This window comes from Nesoenas mayeri, assembly GCF_963082525.1.
Source record: "Nesoenas mayeri genome assembly, chromosome: 13".
Lineage (NCBI taxonomy): Eukaryota > Metazoa > Chordata > Aves > Columbiformes > Columbidae > Nesoenas > Nesoenas mayeri.
The window spans coordinates 18,562,522-18,582,481 of record NC_137550.1 but is presented as its reverse complement, the minus strand read 5'-3'; the positions used below and the strand labels follow the sequence as shown (position 1 = coordinate 18,582,481).

At 45.1% G+C, this 19,960-nt stretch overlaps 1 protein-coding gene across 2 annotated transcripts in view; it reads left to right on the top strand.

Moving 5' to 3' along the window:
• The first annotated feature begins 1,551 nt into the window (after window positions 1–1,551).
• The window catches only part of AMMECR1 (AMMECR nuclear protein 1), a 66,952-nt gene continuing 48,543 nt past the window's right edge, over window positions 1,552–19,960 (top strand). Inside the window, exon 1 of one of the 2 annotated variants that reach the window (XM_080352841.1) lies at window positions 1,552–2,331. In XM_080352841.1, coding sequence (XP_080208967.1) covers window positions 1,871–2,331 — 461 coding nt within the window. In that variant the 5' untranslated portion in view covers window positions 1,552–1,870. The remainder of the gene's footprint in view (window positions 2,332–19,960) is intronic. The other variant, XM_080352840.1, reaches the window with a different exon arrangement.

The window sequence follows — 19,960 nt, the reverse complement described above, 5'->3', positions numbered from 1 at the left end:
CAAGTAGACTTGATATTGCATAAGGATATCAGTCCCAGCTTTGAAACTTACACTGAACCTTACAAATCTCTGTCCCAGGGGAATTCACACAATTTATACTTGTGTCTATATCATAAGCTTTTGCAATTACTTGATACTTTAATAAATGTTGGTGTTAAATAATGTTGGATGGTAAAAAAAAAATAAAAATAGAAAAAGCCAGAATTTAATACCTGAAGAAACTATTTTCCCAAAAGCAACAGAAGGTGTCACTGCTAACTGATTTTAAACAAATGAATCCCTTAAGTGGAAAACACTGCCTTTGTTTTGAAAGAAACTTGAAAGTTGTTCAAGAGAGGGGAACTGGGTTTCCTTCTCAAGTATTCTGCAGCTCCAAACATAAACATTACATTTTAAAATGGAAAAGGCTGCTTTACACCATGTAATTCTCCTTTCCGTCTGCTGTTATTCCCTGCAGCTGTTTCACCTCAGGCTATGATTCACAGTCAAGGCAAGAGAAGTTTAGGCCAGTATTTGGACAGAAACCCTCAAAGGGCTTTTTAACCCATTAGTATTAGAGCCCTAGTAACCAAGGATTTTCTCTTCAGATCTCTGATAATTCAAGATCCAGACAAAATTAAGACCATGAAGATACTGGAGAAACCATTTCCAACAAGAAACGTAAAACCAAGTCTCTGAGTAGTTTGCAACTGTGAAAACTTTCTGCAGAGTGTATTTTTGCTTGGATAATGACTGCCTCTCTAAACTTGTGATATTATTTTAACTCTGTGTGGCAGCCCTCACTCCTTTGCCTTCCTTGTAGTGTTGCTATTCTGTGTTAAACAGCTGGTTAGGTCCTATGCCAGAGATGGCTGCGTAACAGACAGGTGAGGTGTTATTTTCTAAAGACACATATAGTGTGAGCTTTTGAAGTACTTTATGGCTGTTTGCAAGTCTCTCAAAAAACTCAGATGGATCTATATATGAGGTTAACATGAAACACATTCCCTCCCACACCCCAGTAGCTTGGTCAGCATAATCTTCGATGCCCAAAGCACCGCAGGAACTCACATCATCCCGCCGACCTCCCTCCCAGCGCCCCGGCCAAGGGGCAGCCGGGCCTGCGGGCCGTGGTCGCACAGGGTCCTGGCCACTTGCCCTGGAGCTGGGCCTGCGCTCTGAGCCGCTGCTTACAGGATGGGAAGTAAACGCCAAAGCTGTAATTAAAAAAAAATTATATATATATATATCTATATATCTAAAGCCTGTGGCTTTTAGCCATCCCAGCTGCACGTTGAATAGGTGCCAGCCCTCGCTGCAGACTCCTGCCGACTGCAACACAGCCCCTCACTTCTCTTCTATTTCCCCCCCCCTCCCTTCTCTTCCCAAGAGAAAGGCATCTCAGGTCACTTGAATTATTTAGCGGGGCGTTTTTAACCATCTCAAGGGCTTTGCTTCTGCCGCGCGGCTCCTGCAGAGCTCGGCTTTGTGGGTCTATTATTATTATTATTCTTATTCTTTTTTTTTTACCACACGAGGTGGAGTTGCTCCACTTCCCCAGCAGAAGGAGGAGGAAGAGCACGGGGGGAAGGCAGGAGGGGTGGCCCAGAGTGCGGAGGGGAGGGGAAAGGCCGGCAGGCCCCGCCACACCTGCGGGCCGCGCTCCCCCTCAGCCGGCCCTGCCAGCCGGGGCCACTCACCGGGTCGCTCTAACGCAGCTCTCTCTGTCTCTCCCCCCCCTCCATCTTCCTCTCCTTCCTGCTCCCCATTCATTCTTCCCCCTCTCCCGCCGCCTCTCTCCCGCCCCCTCCCCGTTGCAGGCGGAGCGGGCCCGGCAGGAGGCGGAGCGGGCCGCCGCACGTCCCCCGGCCGGTCGGCCGGCCCCCCCGCCATGGGTCGGAAGCGCTGCGTGGGGGGAGACGGCTCCAAGATGGCGGCGGGTTGCTGCGGGGTGAAGAAGCAGAAACTCTCCAGTTCCCCTCCGTCGGGCTCGGCCGGCCCGGGAGGCGGCGGCAGCGGCTCCCACTGCGGCGGGGCGGCGGCGGCGGGGGGCGAGCCGGGGGCGCTGCCCCCGCCAGGTGGCCCCCGCCTCAACGGCCTTGGGGGGCTGGCGGGGGGCGCCGCCGGCTGCGCCCTCTCCCCGCCGCTGCCGCCCAGCTGCGGCGGGGGCCCCGCCGGCCTCTCCCCGCCGGCCGCCTCGCTGCTCTCCTCCCCCGGCGCCGGCTCCGGTGGGCCCGGCTGCAGGAAGATGGTGGTGTCGGCCGAGATGTGCTGCTTCTGCTTCGATGTGCTCTACTGTCACCTGTACGGCTACCAGCCCCCGCGGAGCCCCCGCTTCACCAACGACCCCTAGTGAGTATCGCCGCCGCCGTGCCCCGGCCCGCCCTCGTGGGCGCCTCGTGCGCGCCCGTCCCGCCCGGCGCCCCGCCGGCACTCGCCTCCTCGCCCGCCACCTTCCCCGCCGCCGCCCGGCCCCTGTCCGCGCCTGGCCCGCCTGTCCCGGGGCCCGGCCCGCGGGCGCCCCCGCCCCGCGGCCGTGCGGGCGCCGGCCGGGCTCCCCGGCGCGCCCTGGGGGCCGCGCTGCCCTCCCGCGCCCGGCTGTCCTCAGAGGGCGCCCCGCTCCGCGCTGCCGCCGGCTGCCCCGCGGCGCGACCCCCTGGGCCAGTCGCGCTGTTGCCCCCCGCCCGGCCCCTCTGGTGCACGGGACTCGCGGGTGGCATCTCCTGCGTGTTCTCTGACACCCCGGTCCGTCCCTGCTCTGAGCCTTTGTGCGAGCGGGTCGTGCTGGGCTCCGTGCCCCGGGCGGGCTCCGCGGGGCTTTGTGCCGATGTCCGGCTGTGGGTGCTGCCCGCAGCGCCCCGTGCTCGGCGCCCTGTCCCCGCTCCCGGGCTGTGTTCAGTGGCACCTGAGTAGACCGCTCCATGCTCATTTCACCAGTAGTCCTTACTGGGACCCCTTCACTGGACAGGCTCTCTGTCCGTGTGTTCTGCATGAGTACGGGCCTCTGCTTCACCGGTGCGGGATGGTGAGTACCCAGTGTGAGACCTGTTGTGTAAATCCCGGATTTGTGAGCACTGGTATACCAGTATGTCCCCTGTGCCAGGCACTCGTAATGCCACTTTGGTGTCAAACTGTGCAGAGTCCTTGCTTTGTAACGACCCCTGAAGATCACCCGGTGCCAGACAGCGCGGGTTCCTGAGTAACCCACCACATCAAATTCCCAGAGTTTTGAACAGATCACATAAACACCTGTTACTCCCATCCTCCTCTGCCTCCCAAGCCTCCACCAAGGGCCTGCTTCATTCCCATCCCTGGCCACTCTTGTTCAGTGTCTGTGTTGAGCCCCGTCCCCTCCTGCGTTGGGAGGTGACCCGCCGGGACGGCGTTGCCCGGCGTGTCAGCACCTGCAGCCGGTGCGGGGAGCCGGGCGTGCTGCTGCAGACCCACTTCACACACTGCAGGGAGTAACTTCCTTCTGACAGGAAGTTACTTCCTCTCAGCTGGGATGAGTTACCGAGTTGCTGCATGCTCCGAGGCTGTTTGAATGCAAAGTTAATGTGGGGGCTTGTTGAAATTAGTTTCTGCTGGTTTACTTTGCTTTTAAATGGGATGGAGCTCATGTGGTGAGTTTCCAAGCTTCAGCTGAGACTCGAATGCGTTGGTCCACCAGAGTGCATGTCACTTGTTTCCTCTCGTGTATAGCATGACTGTTGGATCTGTGAGAACCTGTACTTTGTCAGTACTTAATTAATACGAATTTTTTGTGTATGTCCCAAACCCTTGTGCACCCTCACCAATGGAAATAGTTATCATGCAGACCGTGTTTCATTAATGAGATGTGGTGTATGTTTCTCAGTGTTTAAAATAATGTAATGTATTAATGACCTTATTTGGAGTCCCTGCTGTTCTAACACCCAGGATCTATACATCTCTTGCATACTTTCAGCTGCTGTCATGACAACCCAGCTCTGTGGATTCCTACTTAACCTGCCACCCCAGCAAGTCTTCCCTATATGCTCTTCATAACTCCTATGTGATTACATCAGAGTACCAATAATGAAAGGAGGGCAGGGAGACTCCACTGTGAGTTTCTTTACCCAGGTCTTTTGTAAATCCATGTCTGTCCTTTTGTAGATACCAACTGTTTAGGAACTGTTGCTCTAAGTCGCCGTTCTGCTTTGCATTGTCTTGTATCTGTTTTCCATCCCAGACCACTATAGGTTACAGCATCAGCGTTGTGCTGTTTCACTCTTTCATTGCTGTAAGCGAATTGAATTCTGTCTGTGTCTCTCTGTAATGGTATTACCTTGTTGTTATTATGTTTTTAATTGTATTACAGAATGTTTTGTTGAACGGGTTAGTGCTATTGTCTGTTTTATTAGTGGAGGAAACTGAGGCAGGGGTGAAGATCTCGCCACTGAAGTGTTTTCCAGTAAGCACTTTGATTCCTCTTCGTAACCAGTAGATCACTTCACCTTTCTTTTCCCACTTCTTACTTTTAATAACAAAACAATAGCAAATTAAGTAAAAAAAATTGTATTTTTCTAAAATCCATATGTGTCCCTAAAATGTTCTTTGGATTTAGTTGCTAGACCTGGTGAAAAGTTGCTGCATCAATGGACTGCTGAAAAGGGCACTGCCATTAAAATTAACTGGTATCATTTCTGCTTATTCCCATCCTTGTGCCAGCATGCACAGTTGTACAGATTGAGAAATGATCTAGTTGTAACTTGATTTTTTTCCCTGGTTAGTTTTCACAGAGCTTGGTTCTAGTTCGTTGCGTGGCTTCACAAACACTTGTGCCTGCACAAGTGTGAGGTGGGAACAAGCAGACAGATGGCAGAACTGCTGCTTTCAGCAGCCTTGTGAGCTAATTATGTTTGTGCAATTGAGGAAGCAACTTCGAAAAAGTTCTTTGGTATTACCTGTGAAATTCTAGGTCGGTGAATAAATTGCCCGTGCTAAACGTTCAGAGGCAGGATGACTTGTAGCATTCAAAAGGTTTGCAGGCAGTCTTATCGATAACTGGGTAGCTCACAAAGGTACGATGTTGTCTTTGAAGCTGAGCTTCATCCTGTGCAGCAGAAAAACCTGCATGAAGTCTGGCAGTTTTCAGTGAATGTATGTTGCAGCTTTCTGCCTGGAATCCTTTTGGAAGTTTTGTCCATAGACCAAAATATCTGTTCTAAGAGTAGTAGTCTAAATAAGTGTTTGTATGTGAATTTTAGAAATGTTTTTAAAAATGACATTAATTACAGGAAGGACGGAAGACTTGTGAGTAGGTATCCTCACACAAGCATGACTCACAGTCTTTGCAGGTCTTTGAACAATGAAGCTGGGCATGATCAAAGAAAAGCAGGTGGCTGAATCACTTGGACAAGGGGTTCTGGTGTGTTGTCTTTTGAACAAAACCTGCTTGTGACACCTCTGGATTTTCGTAACTTTTTGATGCCAAGACAGGGACCACAGCAGGGCTCAAAGGGAAGGGAATTTGGAGCAGTTAGTAGGAATGAGACAAAATGCCTGTTTGAAAGGGTGCAGGTTTTGGACTCTAGCATGGGTGAAATAGCTGGCGTGTTTGTATCTCTGAGTGCACAGGGTATGGGGTGTTGGTGGCGGGTCTTGCTTGGGAGCTGTTGGCTTGGAGAGAATGACTCATGGAGTCAAAAGAAGACAGCTGGAAGTTACTGAGTCTGTCCAGCAGTGGTGAGAATCAGAAAACCCTTCCAGCCACAGGCTTCCTCTTCTCTTGTAGGCTTCCACTGATCTGCTAACACTTTATTCTATCACTGTGTGAATAGCAGAGCTTTCTTCTACTTATAATTTCACTTCCCTTTGAGTCGCTCTCTAAGCCACCCCTTCTTCAGGGCATGTGCTTTCCTCTTGCTTCTACCAGTGTGGTGGCTCTCAGGCTGTGGAAGGAATATAAAAAATGTCTTGGAAGTGTGGAAGCTGATACAAAGTTTTAAAATTGCCGCCTCAAACAAAAATTGTCACTTGTACAAAGTTTCACTCAGACGCTGTTCTTGAAACTCCATTTGATGAGGAAAGTTATGGAACACCGCAGCTGCTTAAAAGCAGGTTTTTTAGAAGTGGCAATAGAAATAAACTGTAAGGGAATGCAGGAGGAGTTCTAAAACATTTTGACCCACTTATTTGGGTAGATTTTTATTTTTCTGTGTCTCTTACCTTTCTGACAAATAACTCAAACGCCTTTATTTCCTTTCTGGTTTGGTCTTGTGCAACACACCCTGTGCCTCTGTGATCAGTGAAAACAATACCATGTCCTGCCTTCCATTGTGGGAAAGGGCTGCCCACCAGTGCGTAAAGGCTCAAGGTTCATGCTACTCAGTACTGATTTTCTTCTAGTAGGAAAGTTTGAGTGGAAGCACAAGCATGTGCAAGGAGGTTGTGACAGGATGGGGAGGGTCAGTGTGCAAAGAGAAGTTCAGTCGGAGCTGTGCTGTGGGGAATGAGGAGGACTTTTTCTTGAAGATTCTCACGTCTCTGACCACTATAAAGATCTCCCTTGGCACACATTAATCACTCTTCTGAGTTTTGATCCTGCACCGTGTCTGCCTTAAGCTCTCCAGCTTGCCTGCTTAATGTCAGCATCTTTGTGGGGAGGATGTTGTATGGCAGTCCAGCAGGTTAACTCATTTGCCGGCTGTTTACTTCTTATAGTCCTTTCCTGGAGGTCACCTGCTAGCAAACAGCACTATTTTAGTGGTGGCCACCCATACTTGACACAATTTGTAAGGGGAATTGTTTGTTCTGCCCCTGTCATCTGGTTCATGGTAACAGAGAAAAAGATTTTGCAGCTGGAATGGCTAATGCAGCCTGTGCCTTGCTTCCCATCTGCCCGAGCAGCTCTTGGGAAAGATGTTTACCCTAAGTGCCTTGCAGCAAATGCCTGGATGATGGCTTGCTCATCTCCTCCTCGTTTAGGGGGCTCTGCCAGAGGCACTGAATGGTGTGTACAGCTGATGTGCATACCTGGGGTGTAATAGAAGTGGTGTACGTGCGGAGGCTCCGGCCGTCAGATGAGAAATGTCGCTGGCAACCAGGTTCTTCTGCACAGGAGTCATCTGTATGGCTTGACCATCTTATGTGGTTGAAGGCCTCTGGTTTAAAATATTTTCTAGGTGATACCTAGTCTTGACCTAAAGATTTAGCTTGGAAATCCATCACTTCCTTTCTTCACTGATGACTTGGTGTATTTTGGAACAACTGTTCCGTTTGGCTACAGGACAGAGATACAGATATGCTGCGGTGTTGATGTGCCTGACCTTTGTGTTTCATTGTGGGTTTGAGTCTAAGATCTGTCAATTTACATGCTCTAGAAGGCTACGAGATAATAATACTACACTACTTGAGTTTTTCCTTAGTTCTGAGACATTTAAATCCAATACAGTTTAAAAATCTGGCGCTAATTTTGTGCCCTTTAGTTTTTACACTCTCAAAGAAAGCTCTGACTCTGCTCAGAGTGAGTGTCAGTTGACCCTGTAGTAAAGAAATGATTCTAGGGTTTGTTACTGACTGTTCATTTTTTGGCCTTAGTTGCTACATGGTGTGATTGGCTAGTAATTTAGGTGGAAATAATTTAAAATCTTCCTGTACTGTGTGGTGGTGGTGGTGTTTTTTTTTCTTTTGCCAAAATGTTGAATTACTGTCTGATGTTCTCTTTCAAAGCACTGAAGAAAGATCAGGCTTGTCTGTAGGTGTGTACATATGCTTACACGTACATGTAAATAAAAGTGTTATGACTTGCAAGTTGATAGGATTGCATACTTTTCTCAATTTCTTGGGTTTGGCTGCAGCCTAATTTCCTGTTTTAGTCTCGACAGTGTATTGTAATGTTTAAAGTTGGAGCCTTGTGCTTGTGCTATATGTTTCTTTACAGGCATTTTTATGAAACTTTGCCTAGAAGTTTACCCCAAAGTATGAACTTCATATGGTCTTAAAAAAACCCAACATTCTTCTTCTGCAATTCCTGCTCCGAGTTCATCTGTACCTATTGACCTTACTGTTCTTGATGCCAGACGTTTGAAATTGTGCTTTTTCTCTGCAGGACTTGGTTGTGTGGCAGTGGAGACTTGCCTGGCAGGCTCTGTGCAATAATTTATATTTGTTGTCACACTTAGTAACATTACACAACAGCTATAATGATTGCTTGGTCGTGGCTAAAGATGACCACCTGTCATAAAACAAAAAACACAGCAACAAAACATGCAGACAGCGAAGTGTTCTCCCGTGTCTCTGTGTCTGTCTGACTTCATCCTGGTTTTCATGTGTATGTCGTGTGGTTTTGTTATAAGCTTCAGTATTTTCTTCTGGCTTAACACAGTCTATACTGTTGAACATGAAATGCTGGAATATGAAGTGGTGGTTCTTTCAGAGTGGCGTTCTGTCATCGATTTAAAATACAGTGCAGTGCAAAAATGTGTATTTTGGCTGGCATTAGAGGGGAATGCCCAGCATATTTGAAAGCAGGACTGGTGAATGCATCTCGGTACGGCAGAGGAGGAAACGGGATAAAGCTGTGTGGCTTCAGAAAGAACTTACCTGTGCCAGGAGGTTTGTAATCTGATACAACTGGTGAATGGAGAAGATATTACTGTGACAAACTCGAAATTAGGTTAACTGTCATTGAGGACTCTTTCCCTTATAAACTCATTTTAGTGAGCGGTTCTTATGTCCAAATGAGGTAGTTTCTTTTAGTACGGGAGATCACATCAGAGACGGTCTTAAGGATGGAACCTATTTGTTTCTTTACCTAAAAGCAGTCACCACGAAGTTTTAATAGGTGCTCTGATTCACTGCAATACTAGTTTTGCAGAATTGTTCTCATACCCCTGGCAGGTGGGGAGGAGTCGACAGCCGCCTATCCCTGTGACATCAGTCCAGTCGCTCATTTTTATTGCCTCCTTTGAGTTACATTCCTATTTTTGCCATGTTTTCTTTTACTCTGATAAGATTTCTGTGGATTCTGCAAATTCAAATTTTGGCATTGTTTTTGATGTTATGTATTCCTGTTTAACCTGTCTGCCTCTGAGAAAAATGTGGTTTGGGTCTGGATTTGACTTACTTCACATGTACATTTAACTCTAATATTCTTTGCTGGAAATTATCGTGAAGTTAATGATTTAAGAATACAAATATTTTGTTTAGAGTTGTTAAAAGAGTGCAAAGCTCTGCCTATTCTTCAGCTGTGAGTTAAACATGTTTCTGATGACACTGTTATAATTGTAATGTCATTTGACATTGAATGCTAAAACAAAAGGGATCTACCGTTGGTGCTTTTTTGTCATATCTGTTAAGAAACAAGTAGGTATCATCTCTAAGTGTATAGACAGTTGTGTTATCAAACCCTAAACATCCTTTTAACTGCCCATCTCCAGATAGTTGAGAACCAAGAGAGAAAAGCTCAGAAGTCTGGGCTGGCTCAGTTCACTTGGTTTGCAGATCTGGGCTGTGCTAGTCAGTGAATGAAATATATTTACCTAATCTGTAGTTTTTGGTTCTCTCAAGACTCCTGCCATATTTAATGGAGCTAACTCAGTATCCCAAGCTCTCTATTTGTACATTAAATACTTGTTTACAGTTAACCGTGTGTTTTCCATAGCATCAAATTATTGTCTTCAGAAGCAGAAGTGCGGTATGCTGACACAGAAGTTGTTTGAGCCATATACTGGTGGTTTCTGTGGTAAAAGTCTCTATGGAAGGCAGGAAAGATGCAAATTATTTAAAAATAATAGTAGACTTGGCAGAGTTGAGCCAATACAGAAACTGTTGCTAGGCTGGAGGCCACAACAAGTCCAGTCAGGCCCTGACCCTCATTAGCAAAGCATTATGAAAATGCTTGACCTTTTTTATGATGTTTATGCTCCTACGGTGCGGGGTATTATATTGGTACTCAGTTTAGCATTGCAAAGCTTGCATTTGAATAACAAGACAGGGCAGCTCTGCTGCAGTTAATTCACAGATTCTCAAAAGCATGTCCTTAATAACAAAGCGTTAGGGAGTGCAGTAGCTATAAAATGGAATGTAGCTGTTAAGTTGGCCCTGGTGCTGCATTCAGATAGCACATAGTGAATGATTTGAACTTGGATTGAAACGCTCTGGAGATTCGCTGTCAGTGCTGTGGTGTGTGCTGATGCTGGGGTGAAGCACAGCAGGTATCTCCTGGGCTACCCGTATGACCTTTCAAAAAGCCCAGCATTTTCGTAACTGGCATCTTGGCAAAAGGGACCGATGTAAAGGGCTTCATTTCTTCCATGCGATACCCCGCTGCTCCAGTGGCCATAAACATTTATTTGGTGAGATATTCGTTGCTTTTGTCTATCCACTCCTGCTGTCCCCTGCCGGACCGCACGTATGTTTCTGTACCTTGCAGGATATGCCTTAAATGTTTGCAATCTGACTGGGCTTTGACAGCTTCCTGGAAGGCAGAGCTTGTTGTAAGCACGTGGGTATTGCTTTGCCACACAGAGTGCTTGCAGCCAAGGTTATTAAAGTGCTAATTTCATGAGAATGACATCTTACGGAACGCAGAACAGCTCTGCTGAGTTGTGGCAAGGTTACTGGGGCAGCAGCTGTGTAGGGATGTGTGTGTCTTTCTGTGTGACAGGGAGATGAGAAGAGCTGGGCTGCTCTGGAGGATCACAACATACCCGAGAGGTGCACAGTTTGGTTGGTGTGTATGTATACGTATGTATACACACTAGTGCGTGTGTCCACATATGTTTGTGTATATAGGAAGAGAAAGACAAAGGGACACAAATTAACTGATTAAACTAGATGCCAGTACTGCCAGAAGAATGAAAGGATGTAAAATGACTGTGAAGAAGTTTTATATTTAGAGCATAAGATTTCTACTTACTGGAGCAGTGTGGCTTTATAGTAACCTTTAGTAGGATTAGTGGGGGCAAGCAATACAAATAGTTTAGCTAGATCTTGATCACTTTATGATGAGAAATACATGATGCATGGGCTTTGGTAGTGAGTTTATTGGAGTGGATTTGGGCTTTAGACATCAGTGTGGGTTTTTACTCCTCCTCGTGGTCCCGCCTGTGCGAAGGGACTGATGGGTGCCAATAATCCTGGTCTCTAAGTGGCTCCTGCTTTGGTAGTGTGTTCTAGATTGAGAAATGCCGGTGATGAAGTTTTCAAGAATGAAAACATTAGTTTTACTGTCAAGTCTCCAGTTATCAGGCTGTTGTGACAAAGCATTGTTCTATCATCTTCCTGTCAATTTATTTCTAGTCTTAAAATCCCTCTTTTTTTTTTAATTGACACTTGCAGATGTTGGCAAACTGTTCATGGCCTCTTGTACAGCCATAGTCGTTAGTAATGATCCACAGGTACTTCTGACATAGAAGTTCAGTGCTGTCAGTAATAAATAGCTTCTGTGTCTGGATATGGGGATAGGTCTCTTAAACTGTGTCACTGCTTTGCTTTACTTTTTTCTTCTAAAGGAAAGATTGTTATTGGAGAATAGTGATAATAGATGAAGTTTATTATCTTCTCTCTGAGGACTGTTAGATGAACTCTCTGTGGGCAGCTTCTCATAGAAAGTGGAACGATTTATTTCTGAGCAGATTATTTTCTGTGTGGGCTCAGAGATGCCCAAGTTGGCTGTGACCTGTTTGGGTCTAGCAGCATTACTAACTTGGGGTTTGTTTTCTAATAAACTGGTTTGCTTTGGCAAAGAAACTTTTACTGTTCTTTCCATCCTGCTTTTGGCTTGAATGAGATTTATGTGTTTCTAGAGGTAGAGATGAATAGAGGCAAATGGTCAATAACAGAGTTCCGTGGAGGTAATGCATTCGGAGAATGGTGTGTGTATATATAAATTTTTCACTGAATTGGAACTGAGCCATAACTCAGTAATAGTTCATGTTGAACAGGGAATTGGGATATTGCTTTTCTGAACACAGTACCTTTGCTGTTAATAAGAAGGTTGCCAAAATAAAACCCAAGGAAATGACAATTCACATGGCAAACCAAGTGTTTGTTAAGCAGTAAATTTTTTGAAATAGTGATACTGGTGACTTTACTGCCTGATTTCAGCCAGCTAACAAAATGGATTTTGATTTGCACAGCAATCCATGATGGCAAAGAAATGGAGCAGTTTAGGAGCACAGGTTCTGTAAAGGGGGTGTCAGGAAGCTGAGCTGACAGGTTATCCTGGGGTGTCTGGGGAAGTCAAGGCCCCCACATTTACTGTGAGATGGCAGAAGACTTCAAACTGATCGGGTTTGAAATTGTGGTATGTGAACAACTCTTAAGCAAAGCTGGGTTTTCATGGGTTTTCTGTTGTGTGTGTAGGGGCTGGGGTTTTTTTTTGTGTGTGTTTGTGTGGCATGCATTTGTTTCTTTAAAAACCCACAAACAAACAAAACCCAAGCCAAACCAGGAAAGTGCGATAGTAAGGTGATTATAGCTTCTGCAGCTGATAACATGTTTATTGGTGTTTTTGCATGGTGGTGGTTCTGTTTCCCCTCATCCTAGCTGAGGTTTCCCCAGGGAGTGGCAGCCTCAAAGGAGCTGGAACTGGAACCGATGCTCAGAGGAAGAGTTTGGCCTCACCCCATGAGGTGACCTGAGGTGGGACATGCCACCTCCCACTCACGTGTATGATGCTGTACCTGAGCAAGGCCATGGATGTCAATCCACGCTTCAGTTTTCAGTCGAGCTTGCTGATCACAATGCAGACCCACCTGTCACAGGTTACCCAAAGAAAAATAGGTACCAACCTTCAGCTGCCTTGGCTGGTGAATTAGAGTTGAAGCCTGGGCAACGACTGAGAAAATAGTTAAACTTTTCTGCCCTGGAAGAGGTGAAAATAGGAGGTTTGGCAGCTTGAAGCATTGCACTGAGAAATCCAAAAAGGACCAACTTAGACCTCTCTGTTTTTGAGGAATTTATAGCCTTTTTCCTAGTGCTTTAAAAGCCCTTTACCATCATCAGTGTGTTGATTTTAAAAATAGTAGGATAGTTGAATCTCTAGTCTTCTCAAATAAAGATACGTATTGAGTGGTTTGGCCTTTAGAAACTTCATTGACTAACCAATATACAGATTTAATAACAACAAAATGATATTGCCCTTTAGGTCAGCGATTTGGTCCACAGGTGTCTTATTTCAGTTAATTACCAGAATAACGATTGAATTATGGTTGTGTGGGATCTGCTGATGGATAGTGAGTTGTTGGGGTCTTTTGGTAGTATACCAAATAACGATCTTTGACAAAACTAGCAATTTTATATGACATATTTTTGTGACGGAGTTGTAGCGTATGGTATTTATAGAGAACTCCGGTGCTACTTTTGAAAGGCTATGTATAGTTTGCTGGTGCAGTGTAGTTGTAGTTTTGTGTTAGAGAGCTTCAGAAATGTTGCGTAATTTGCAAAGTTAATTTGAAAATGTAGTTAGCTTTCTGCTTTCATAAAACAATATCTAGTGAAGCAAAACAAACCAAAACATGAACGCACAGGTTTTAATGCATCAGAATTAAAATGCACCCTGGTTATTTTCCAGTGTTTCCAGGCCGATGAGATGGGTTTTGAAATTCTGTTTTGACATCCAAAGGGCTCTTAGTGAAGGTGTTCTGTACATAGTTAGCAGAGATTGTTTGTATCACGTGTGGTGTTTGAGAGAATATTTAATTTCAGAAAGAAATGTCTAAGCTTTGTTGTGGAAACGTTGTCGTCTCTCTGCCTGAGGTTAATTCTAGGTCTTCCACAATTTTGTTTTCCTTTAGTATTGTTAGTGTTGAGTAGCTGACTGTCTCATGCAGTGTATTTGTATCCTGCGAGGCACTTGAATGACATTATAGAACTGGACTGTAATTTCACAATGTGACTTCACTCACGTACTGAATGTATTGCAGACACAATTAATGGTGTGGCAATAGTCTCCTGGTTTGGGGAAGCGATGTGAGTTCAGTGCAACTTTAGGACGAGACTGCGTGTCCGTGGCACAGAAATCCAGCTCGTGTGTGTGCCCCACACCCCCACTTGTGGGGCTTGCATTGATCAGGGGATGCTTGCTGTGCTGTTTCTGCTTGATAAGTCAGCAGCAGATACTCTGCTGCTTTTTGTTACATTATATTTTTCGCTGAGTTGTAAGAGTGTTTTTGCTGAGTCTTTCCGCACGCTGAATGCTGGGGCTGGCCGAAGGGATCGGGTCTTCTGTACAGTCTGGCAAGAGATGAGACCCTTGCAACCAGCCGTTATTAATTTTAGGCTGCCAAGAACTGCAGTTTAAGTTGCTTTGACCTGGATTTGTTTTCTGCTCTGAGAATATAATCGCTCTCCTGTTGAGACCGGTAGCCTGCTGTTGTCTCTAGCAGTGCTAAAGGTACCAGTGGAGAGAAATACTTGAGTTTCAAGCTGATTTTTTTCTTGTGGGCTCACCTCAATGACTTTTTCCAGCTTTTGACACCATCGGGATGTAGATTGGTGCCTGCAAGTACATCCAGAAGCTGTGGAAGGAAAAGCAACTGCATATGACAAACTTGCTTTCGTGTATCTGCTGTTTGCAGTGTTGCCAGTTGTTTGCCCTACATCCAATTCCCCAGTCACCAGAACAAAGCTTACAGGCTGGAATATAAAGCCTAAACAAGGTTATGGGATTTTTTTTTCCCCTCCTGAGTTCCTCTAGGTGTGTCTTAGTGCTTTTAAGCACGTAGATGAAAACATTGCCATGTAGCGCAAACCTGTGCATTGCAGTTTTAAGGTGGTGAAGTTTGCCGGGAACCTGCAATGTGTAGCAGAGAAATGTGAGGCTGTCACACAGTCTCGAGCCCCTTTTGCGTGGCTGAAGATTGCACTTACAAGTTTTTTCCAAAATAATCCTGATTGATCCCTCCTATAAGACTCTCCGGTGTTCAATCCAGATATTCAGTGGATCCAACAGTTCGCTCCCCACATTCAAAGGGCTCTGTAAGCTGGCACCAGCTGGGGGGCAGAGTTCTGCTCCTGGTAGGATTTCCACTGACAGAAGGAGACAGACTATGGTTGTCTATGTGCCCAGTGATCTGACCCGTTGTTACTTTGCAGGTATGGAAATCACATTTGTTTCTCTGTAGCAGCAGCCTCTGTCGGGTGTTTTGTGCTCACCGGGTTGCACTGACAGCCTGTTGCCCATCAGGGTGCGGTTTGGACCTGTCCAGTAAATGCCCGGTCTGGGTGAACAGTGTTTAACTTGTGTGTTCAGCCTAATGCTTCGTCTGTACTTCATTCCAAGTGACCTAGTCCCTCTGGCCTATAGACTATAAAGGTAGGTGTGCAAGTCTTTCCCAGTTGCTTCACCAGTAAAGACTGGGAACAGTGGTGAGTGAGCTTTTTCAGCTTGTGCTGAAAGAGATCCCACTGGTTTTTCTAGTTGGTTTCCTGCTTTTGATGTAGTTAAGTAACTTTGCAAGGTGCTACCCAAATATTTTTGTTCTATATTTACTGTTTACTTTTGTCCTACCTGTTGCTTTATAATCTCTTGTGTTGTCATGAGGCGAGTTTTCTGTTTTTCAAAGCTGACCTGTCTGATGCCCTCCTTAACGTCCCCACTCAGTCATGCAGGGTGGAGGCTTTGGTTGCTGGAACTCAGATATTATTTCAACTACTTTTGTTTTCTCTTCTAACTGTGGTGAATGTTTTACCTGTGTTTGTCTTGTATTCTTTGTTTGGTTTTTAATACAGAATTTTGTCTTGGGGCCGGGGCGGGGGGGGGGAACGTCTGCAGAGGAGGAGACTCCACAACCCCCCTGGGCAGCCTGGGCCACTGTTCTAACTGGATGTTCTATACTGCTGAAAACCACACCAAAATGACTTATTTTTATGTAGGTCATAGAAGGAGTCATTACTTTTGGGGGGGGGGGGGGGTGGGAATTCTTCCATGTCATTCTGATGAGACATGGGGTCCACTTTATATCATGGGATTTCAGTTACCCACTGTTATTACCTTTCCTAAATTTGCAACTTTATAATCTCCCTGAACTGGTAGCGCAGTTGGTGCTACATCTTTATGACTTGATTGTGCAACTTCTACCATACGAAGTTCATTGGCCTTCTCTTCTCCCATAATACTTTATGCCATTAAGTGTTATATGTCCTTCGCATGCAGTGCCATTCCCCACCTGCCCGTTGTCGTTCCTGTTGGAATTGCGGACTAAGCTGGTAGCCTCTGAGCATCACACTATGCTGATTTGTCCTCCTTCCACCAAGTCTTGGAGATGCTTCTGACTTTAAGGGTGTCAGGTGAGGCAAAGCATTTGGGCTTCCCATGTGAACTTGTGAAGTTTCTGGCAGCAGTCTGGAGGTGTTGGGAAGTTCTAGAACTCTGGTTAACATGCTGGTCTGACTGATTCCGATGTGACTAATGTCCGTGCCTGACAAGTTCATCCTGTTCCCATCATGCCTGAATCCTTTCCCTCTGTATCACCCGCTTCCCTCTCAGACCTCGTGTGTGGAACTGGCAGCATTTCAGAAAGTAACCCTGTGAAAATCCTGAATTTAAGTCTTCTTCAGTGACTTGAGCTTACTCTCCAGAGCCCCCAGCCTGTGTTTTCATACACTGCGGCGTATCCACTGCTGTTTTCTCTGCTGAATCACCGCGTAGTCAGTGTAGATGGGCTGTGTGGTTGCTGCCTTTGCATCTGCTGGGCGATATGCCAGCTGCTGGTCAGGTGCCACCGATACAGCTGTGTGTCAGTGAAGTCATCCCGGTCCCCTAGTGCTCCTTCCTCATCTTCAGGTCTGTCTGCTCCAACGAGGATCAACAGGATGCAGTGAGGGTGGATTGTGCCCAAGATGTTTGCTCTGACCCAATTATGACCACAGGAAAGCTTGAGATGGCAAAAGAGACAACGAGGCGTGGATGAGAAAACAAGCAGCCAATATGAAAGTGCCTTTTTTCAGTGGCATTGCTAGTTATTGAGTATAAATCTGCATTAATGTTCATATGGGATGGTGTTTTGTGATTTGTTTGTTTGTTTTTAAACTTTTTCGATTTGTTCCCTTGTAATGAAAGCATAACCCTAAACTTGTCAGTCTTCAATGTAAGTGCATTTTTTGGATGAGAAATTACTGTATTGGAGTTGGCATTTCTGTATCTGTGTGAACTTGTGTTTGATAAGAGACAGTGGAAGAACTGATGTCCCAAATGATGATCCGCTTAGCCCTGTGTTGTCTCCCAGGGGTGACCAATGGCAGATCCTGCTGCAAGAACATAAGAACAGGGGCAGCCTGTGAAGATGCTGCTGTATCCTCCAGTAGTTCCCTGTACTGGAGCTGGGGCCTTTGTGTTTATTGCTTGTATGGCTAGTGACAGCATGTAGTAACCAGTATGATACTTGCTCAGAAAACGCCTGAAAGTAACTAAGGTTTGTCTGCTGTGTAAAAATAATTGGAGACTCAAGTAGGGACACTGGCTTTATGTATAACTGCCTCAGTCTGCCACTTGCTGCTGTTTATGCCTCTTCCAAAGGGACCGGTGACGGGTCATCTGGCCTGTCGCTGCCACACTTCTCTGTTGCCTAAATGCCAAGTGCTTTTCTTGTTCCGAGGCTAGCATGGTTATTAGGAGCAGTTTTGTTTTGTGCTTTGCCTAAGTTGCCAAAGCAGCCATGTGTCTGAAAGCTCCTCTGCTTTTCCCAGCAATATAAGCTGGCCTAATAAAAGTAATTATCTTTTAAAATTGTAGTGCTGTTCCTTTTTGTTTAAGCTGGGCTGCATGCATTTCTTGTCCTGGAGTGCAGATGTAAGCAGTCATCATCCTTGCCCATTTCGCTGTCCCTTTTCCCCTCTTTTTGAGCTGACGTCCCTGCACGTGCTCCTGCACAGAGAAACAAGCTTGGTCTTAGTTAAACTGGCAAAAAGGAGAGATGTTCTAACCAGAACAGTTCCCCGGTCACGCGGGTTTGTCTGGGGATGGGAAGGTTGGGTGAGGCTGTTTTTATTTAAGCAACAACTCGGAGCTTCACTGTTACTCAGCCATCTCTGGAGTCAATTGTGATTTAAGGGCTGGAAAGATATTGAGAGATCATCTTGTTCATCTGAAGGCCTGATATCTCTGTATTTTATATCGGTGCTGACTGACACATGTCTGTCTGTCTTAAAAGCATATACAGTCTCGGTAGCAGACATTACTTTCCAACCAGTGAGAACTCCTTGATTTGGAATTACCTTTGTCAGTCTTAAAAGTGCTGCCTTTAGTATGTCTTCTCTGTGACAAAAATATAAATTCCATTTGGCTCTAATTCCAGTACTGTATTTAGTTTGCCTTTGAAGCGTTGTCTCATTGGTTAAATTACATGGCTAGTTCTATACAAATAGTGCAATCTAGAGTGCATTGATTTAACAGCAATTCTTGTGATCCAAAAGATTAATTCATTCCAGCTGTAGCATTAGTGGAGTCTGAATTAGAGGACAAATTCATATTCTGCTGAGGCTTGGTTTTTTAACTTATCTTGCAACATTATCATAAGCTTCTTAAAACCAGTACTGAAGTAATAGAATGTTTATGAAATTTTCAAAGTGACGCATTTTAAAAAATATTTAAGTGTTCTCTAATGTAACTTGTTACTCCATAGTTCCTAGTCTTTCGGTTCTCTTGCAAGCTCCTGTTACGCAGTGGAGCTTTAGAACACGTAATTTAACATGAAGAAGCATCAATGATATTTAAAGGAATAGTTTTGAATGAATTGCAGCCTCTCCTGTCAGCTGACACCTTGGCATAGAAGTTTTGTAACGTATTACCGCTATTAAAAAAGCGTGTGTAGTTCCAGTTTTTTCTTCTCTTTCTTTAAATACTTCTCGTTCCTTTGAACTAATTTCCAGTTCAGCAGAAAACTCCTTTATGTTCCTTTCTCACAGGCTTGGAAGATTTTCATTTATTGGCATAATTTTTGCGTTCAGCTGTTTGTGTGCCCGTAGGTGCTCATGTCTCAGCATGCGTTGTGCATTTGGCAACTAGCAAAAGGCATTTTAAAGGTCCAAATGGATGCCTTGATGACTCTATGTCTGGTGTCTTGTATGTATAAAGTGTGCGAATTTAATTAACAAAATTATTTTCCAGAACAAGTTGCATACGTTTCTGCCTCCTTCCACTCATTCATCTAATATTTTGAAAGAACAATATGTTTCGCAGTTAGCCGAAATTCATTAAAACGTCGCTTATGATTCGTTTGTAGCATGAGAATCCCAGTTACAGCTCTAATAAAATTTTGTGTGACCTTTTAATAGCTACTGCTTTTCACTGGTGTCTTGATTAACTGCTTCGGGTAATATTTCAGCAGAACAACAAGAACAAAATTATGAAAATCCCCTTTGCTGGCAGTTTGCGTAAAACTGTCAAATAATCAGAAGGAAAGATTCAGTCTCTTTGTTGGCAATGAGAACAGACCTTCTTTTAAGGCAGCGTGTGTAGACTCTGAAGGTAGGAGTTGTGTGTGAAGCTGCTGTCTGAAATCTATGCAAAACAATATTCCCTGGCTCTTGGTTTGTAGTTAATATGCAACAACTATGTGTGAGCAGGGAATCGCTCGCTCTCTTAGAAGAATGGAAATGGTGGTGTGGCACCGAACTTCCAGACTTTCAGTGCCTAGAGAAAGGTTTTCGCTGTCAGCTTTGACAACTGATTTAATGCCTGAACTATCCTGCTGGTGATGGACGGAGAAACATGATGCTGGCTCCTCCAAACCAGTGGTCGCTGTGTTCTTGCTGGTGATTTCCAAGGAAAGATTTTGGATGTGATGTTTTTAAAATATTTGGGTTTGGATATTTGGAATTTTAGGAAAGGGTTCTACTGAATCCTTTCAGTGCATTGATTGCTATTCAAAGGAAGATGCTTTCACTGGAAGTATTTTGTATCAATTCCAGTTTGCAAGTAGAATGATCATAAACTATGTGTGAGCTCTTTGGTACTGAAATGGTTTCAATTTTGATTTGCACAGCTTCTAATTGTATGTTTTTAAGGTGACTG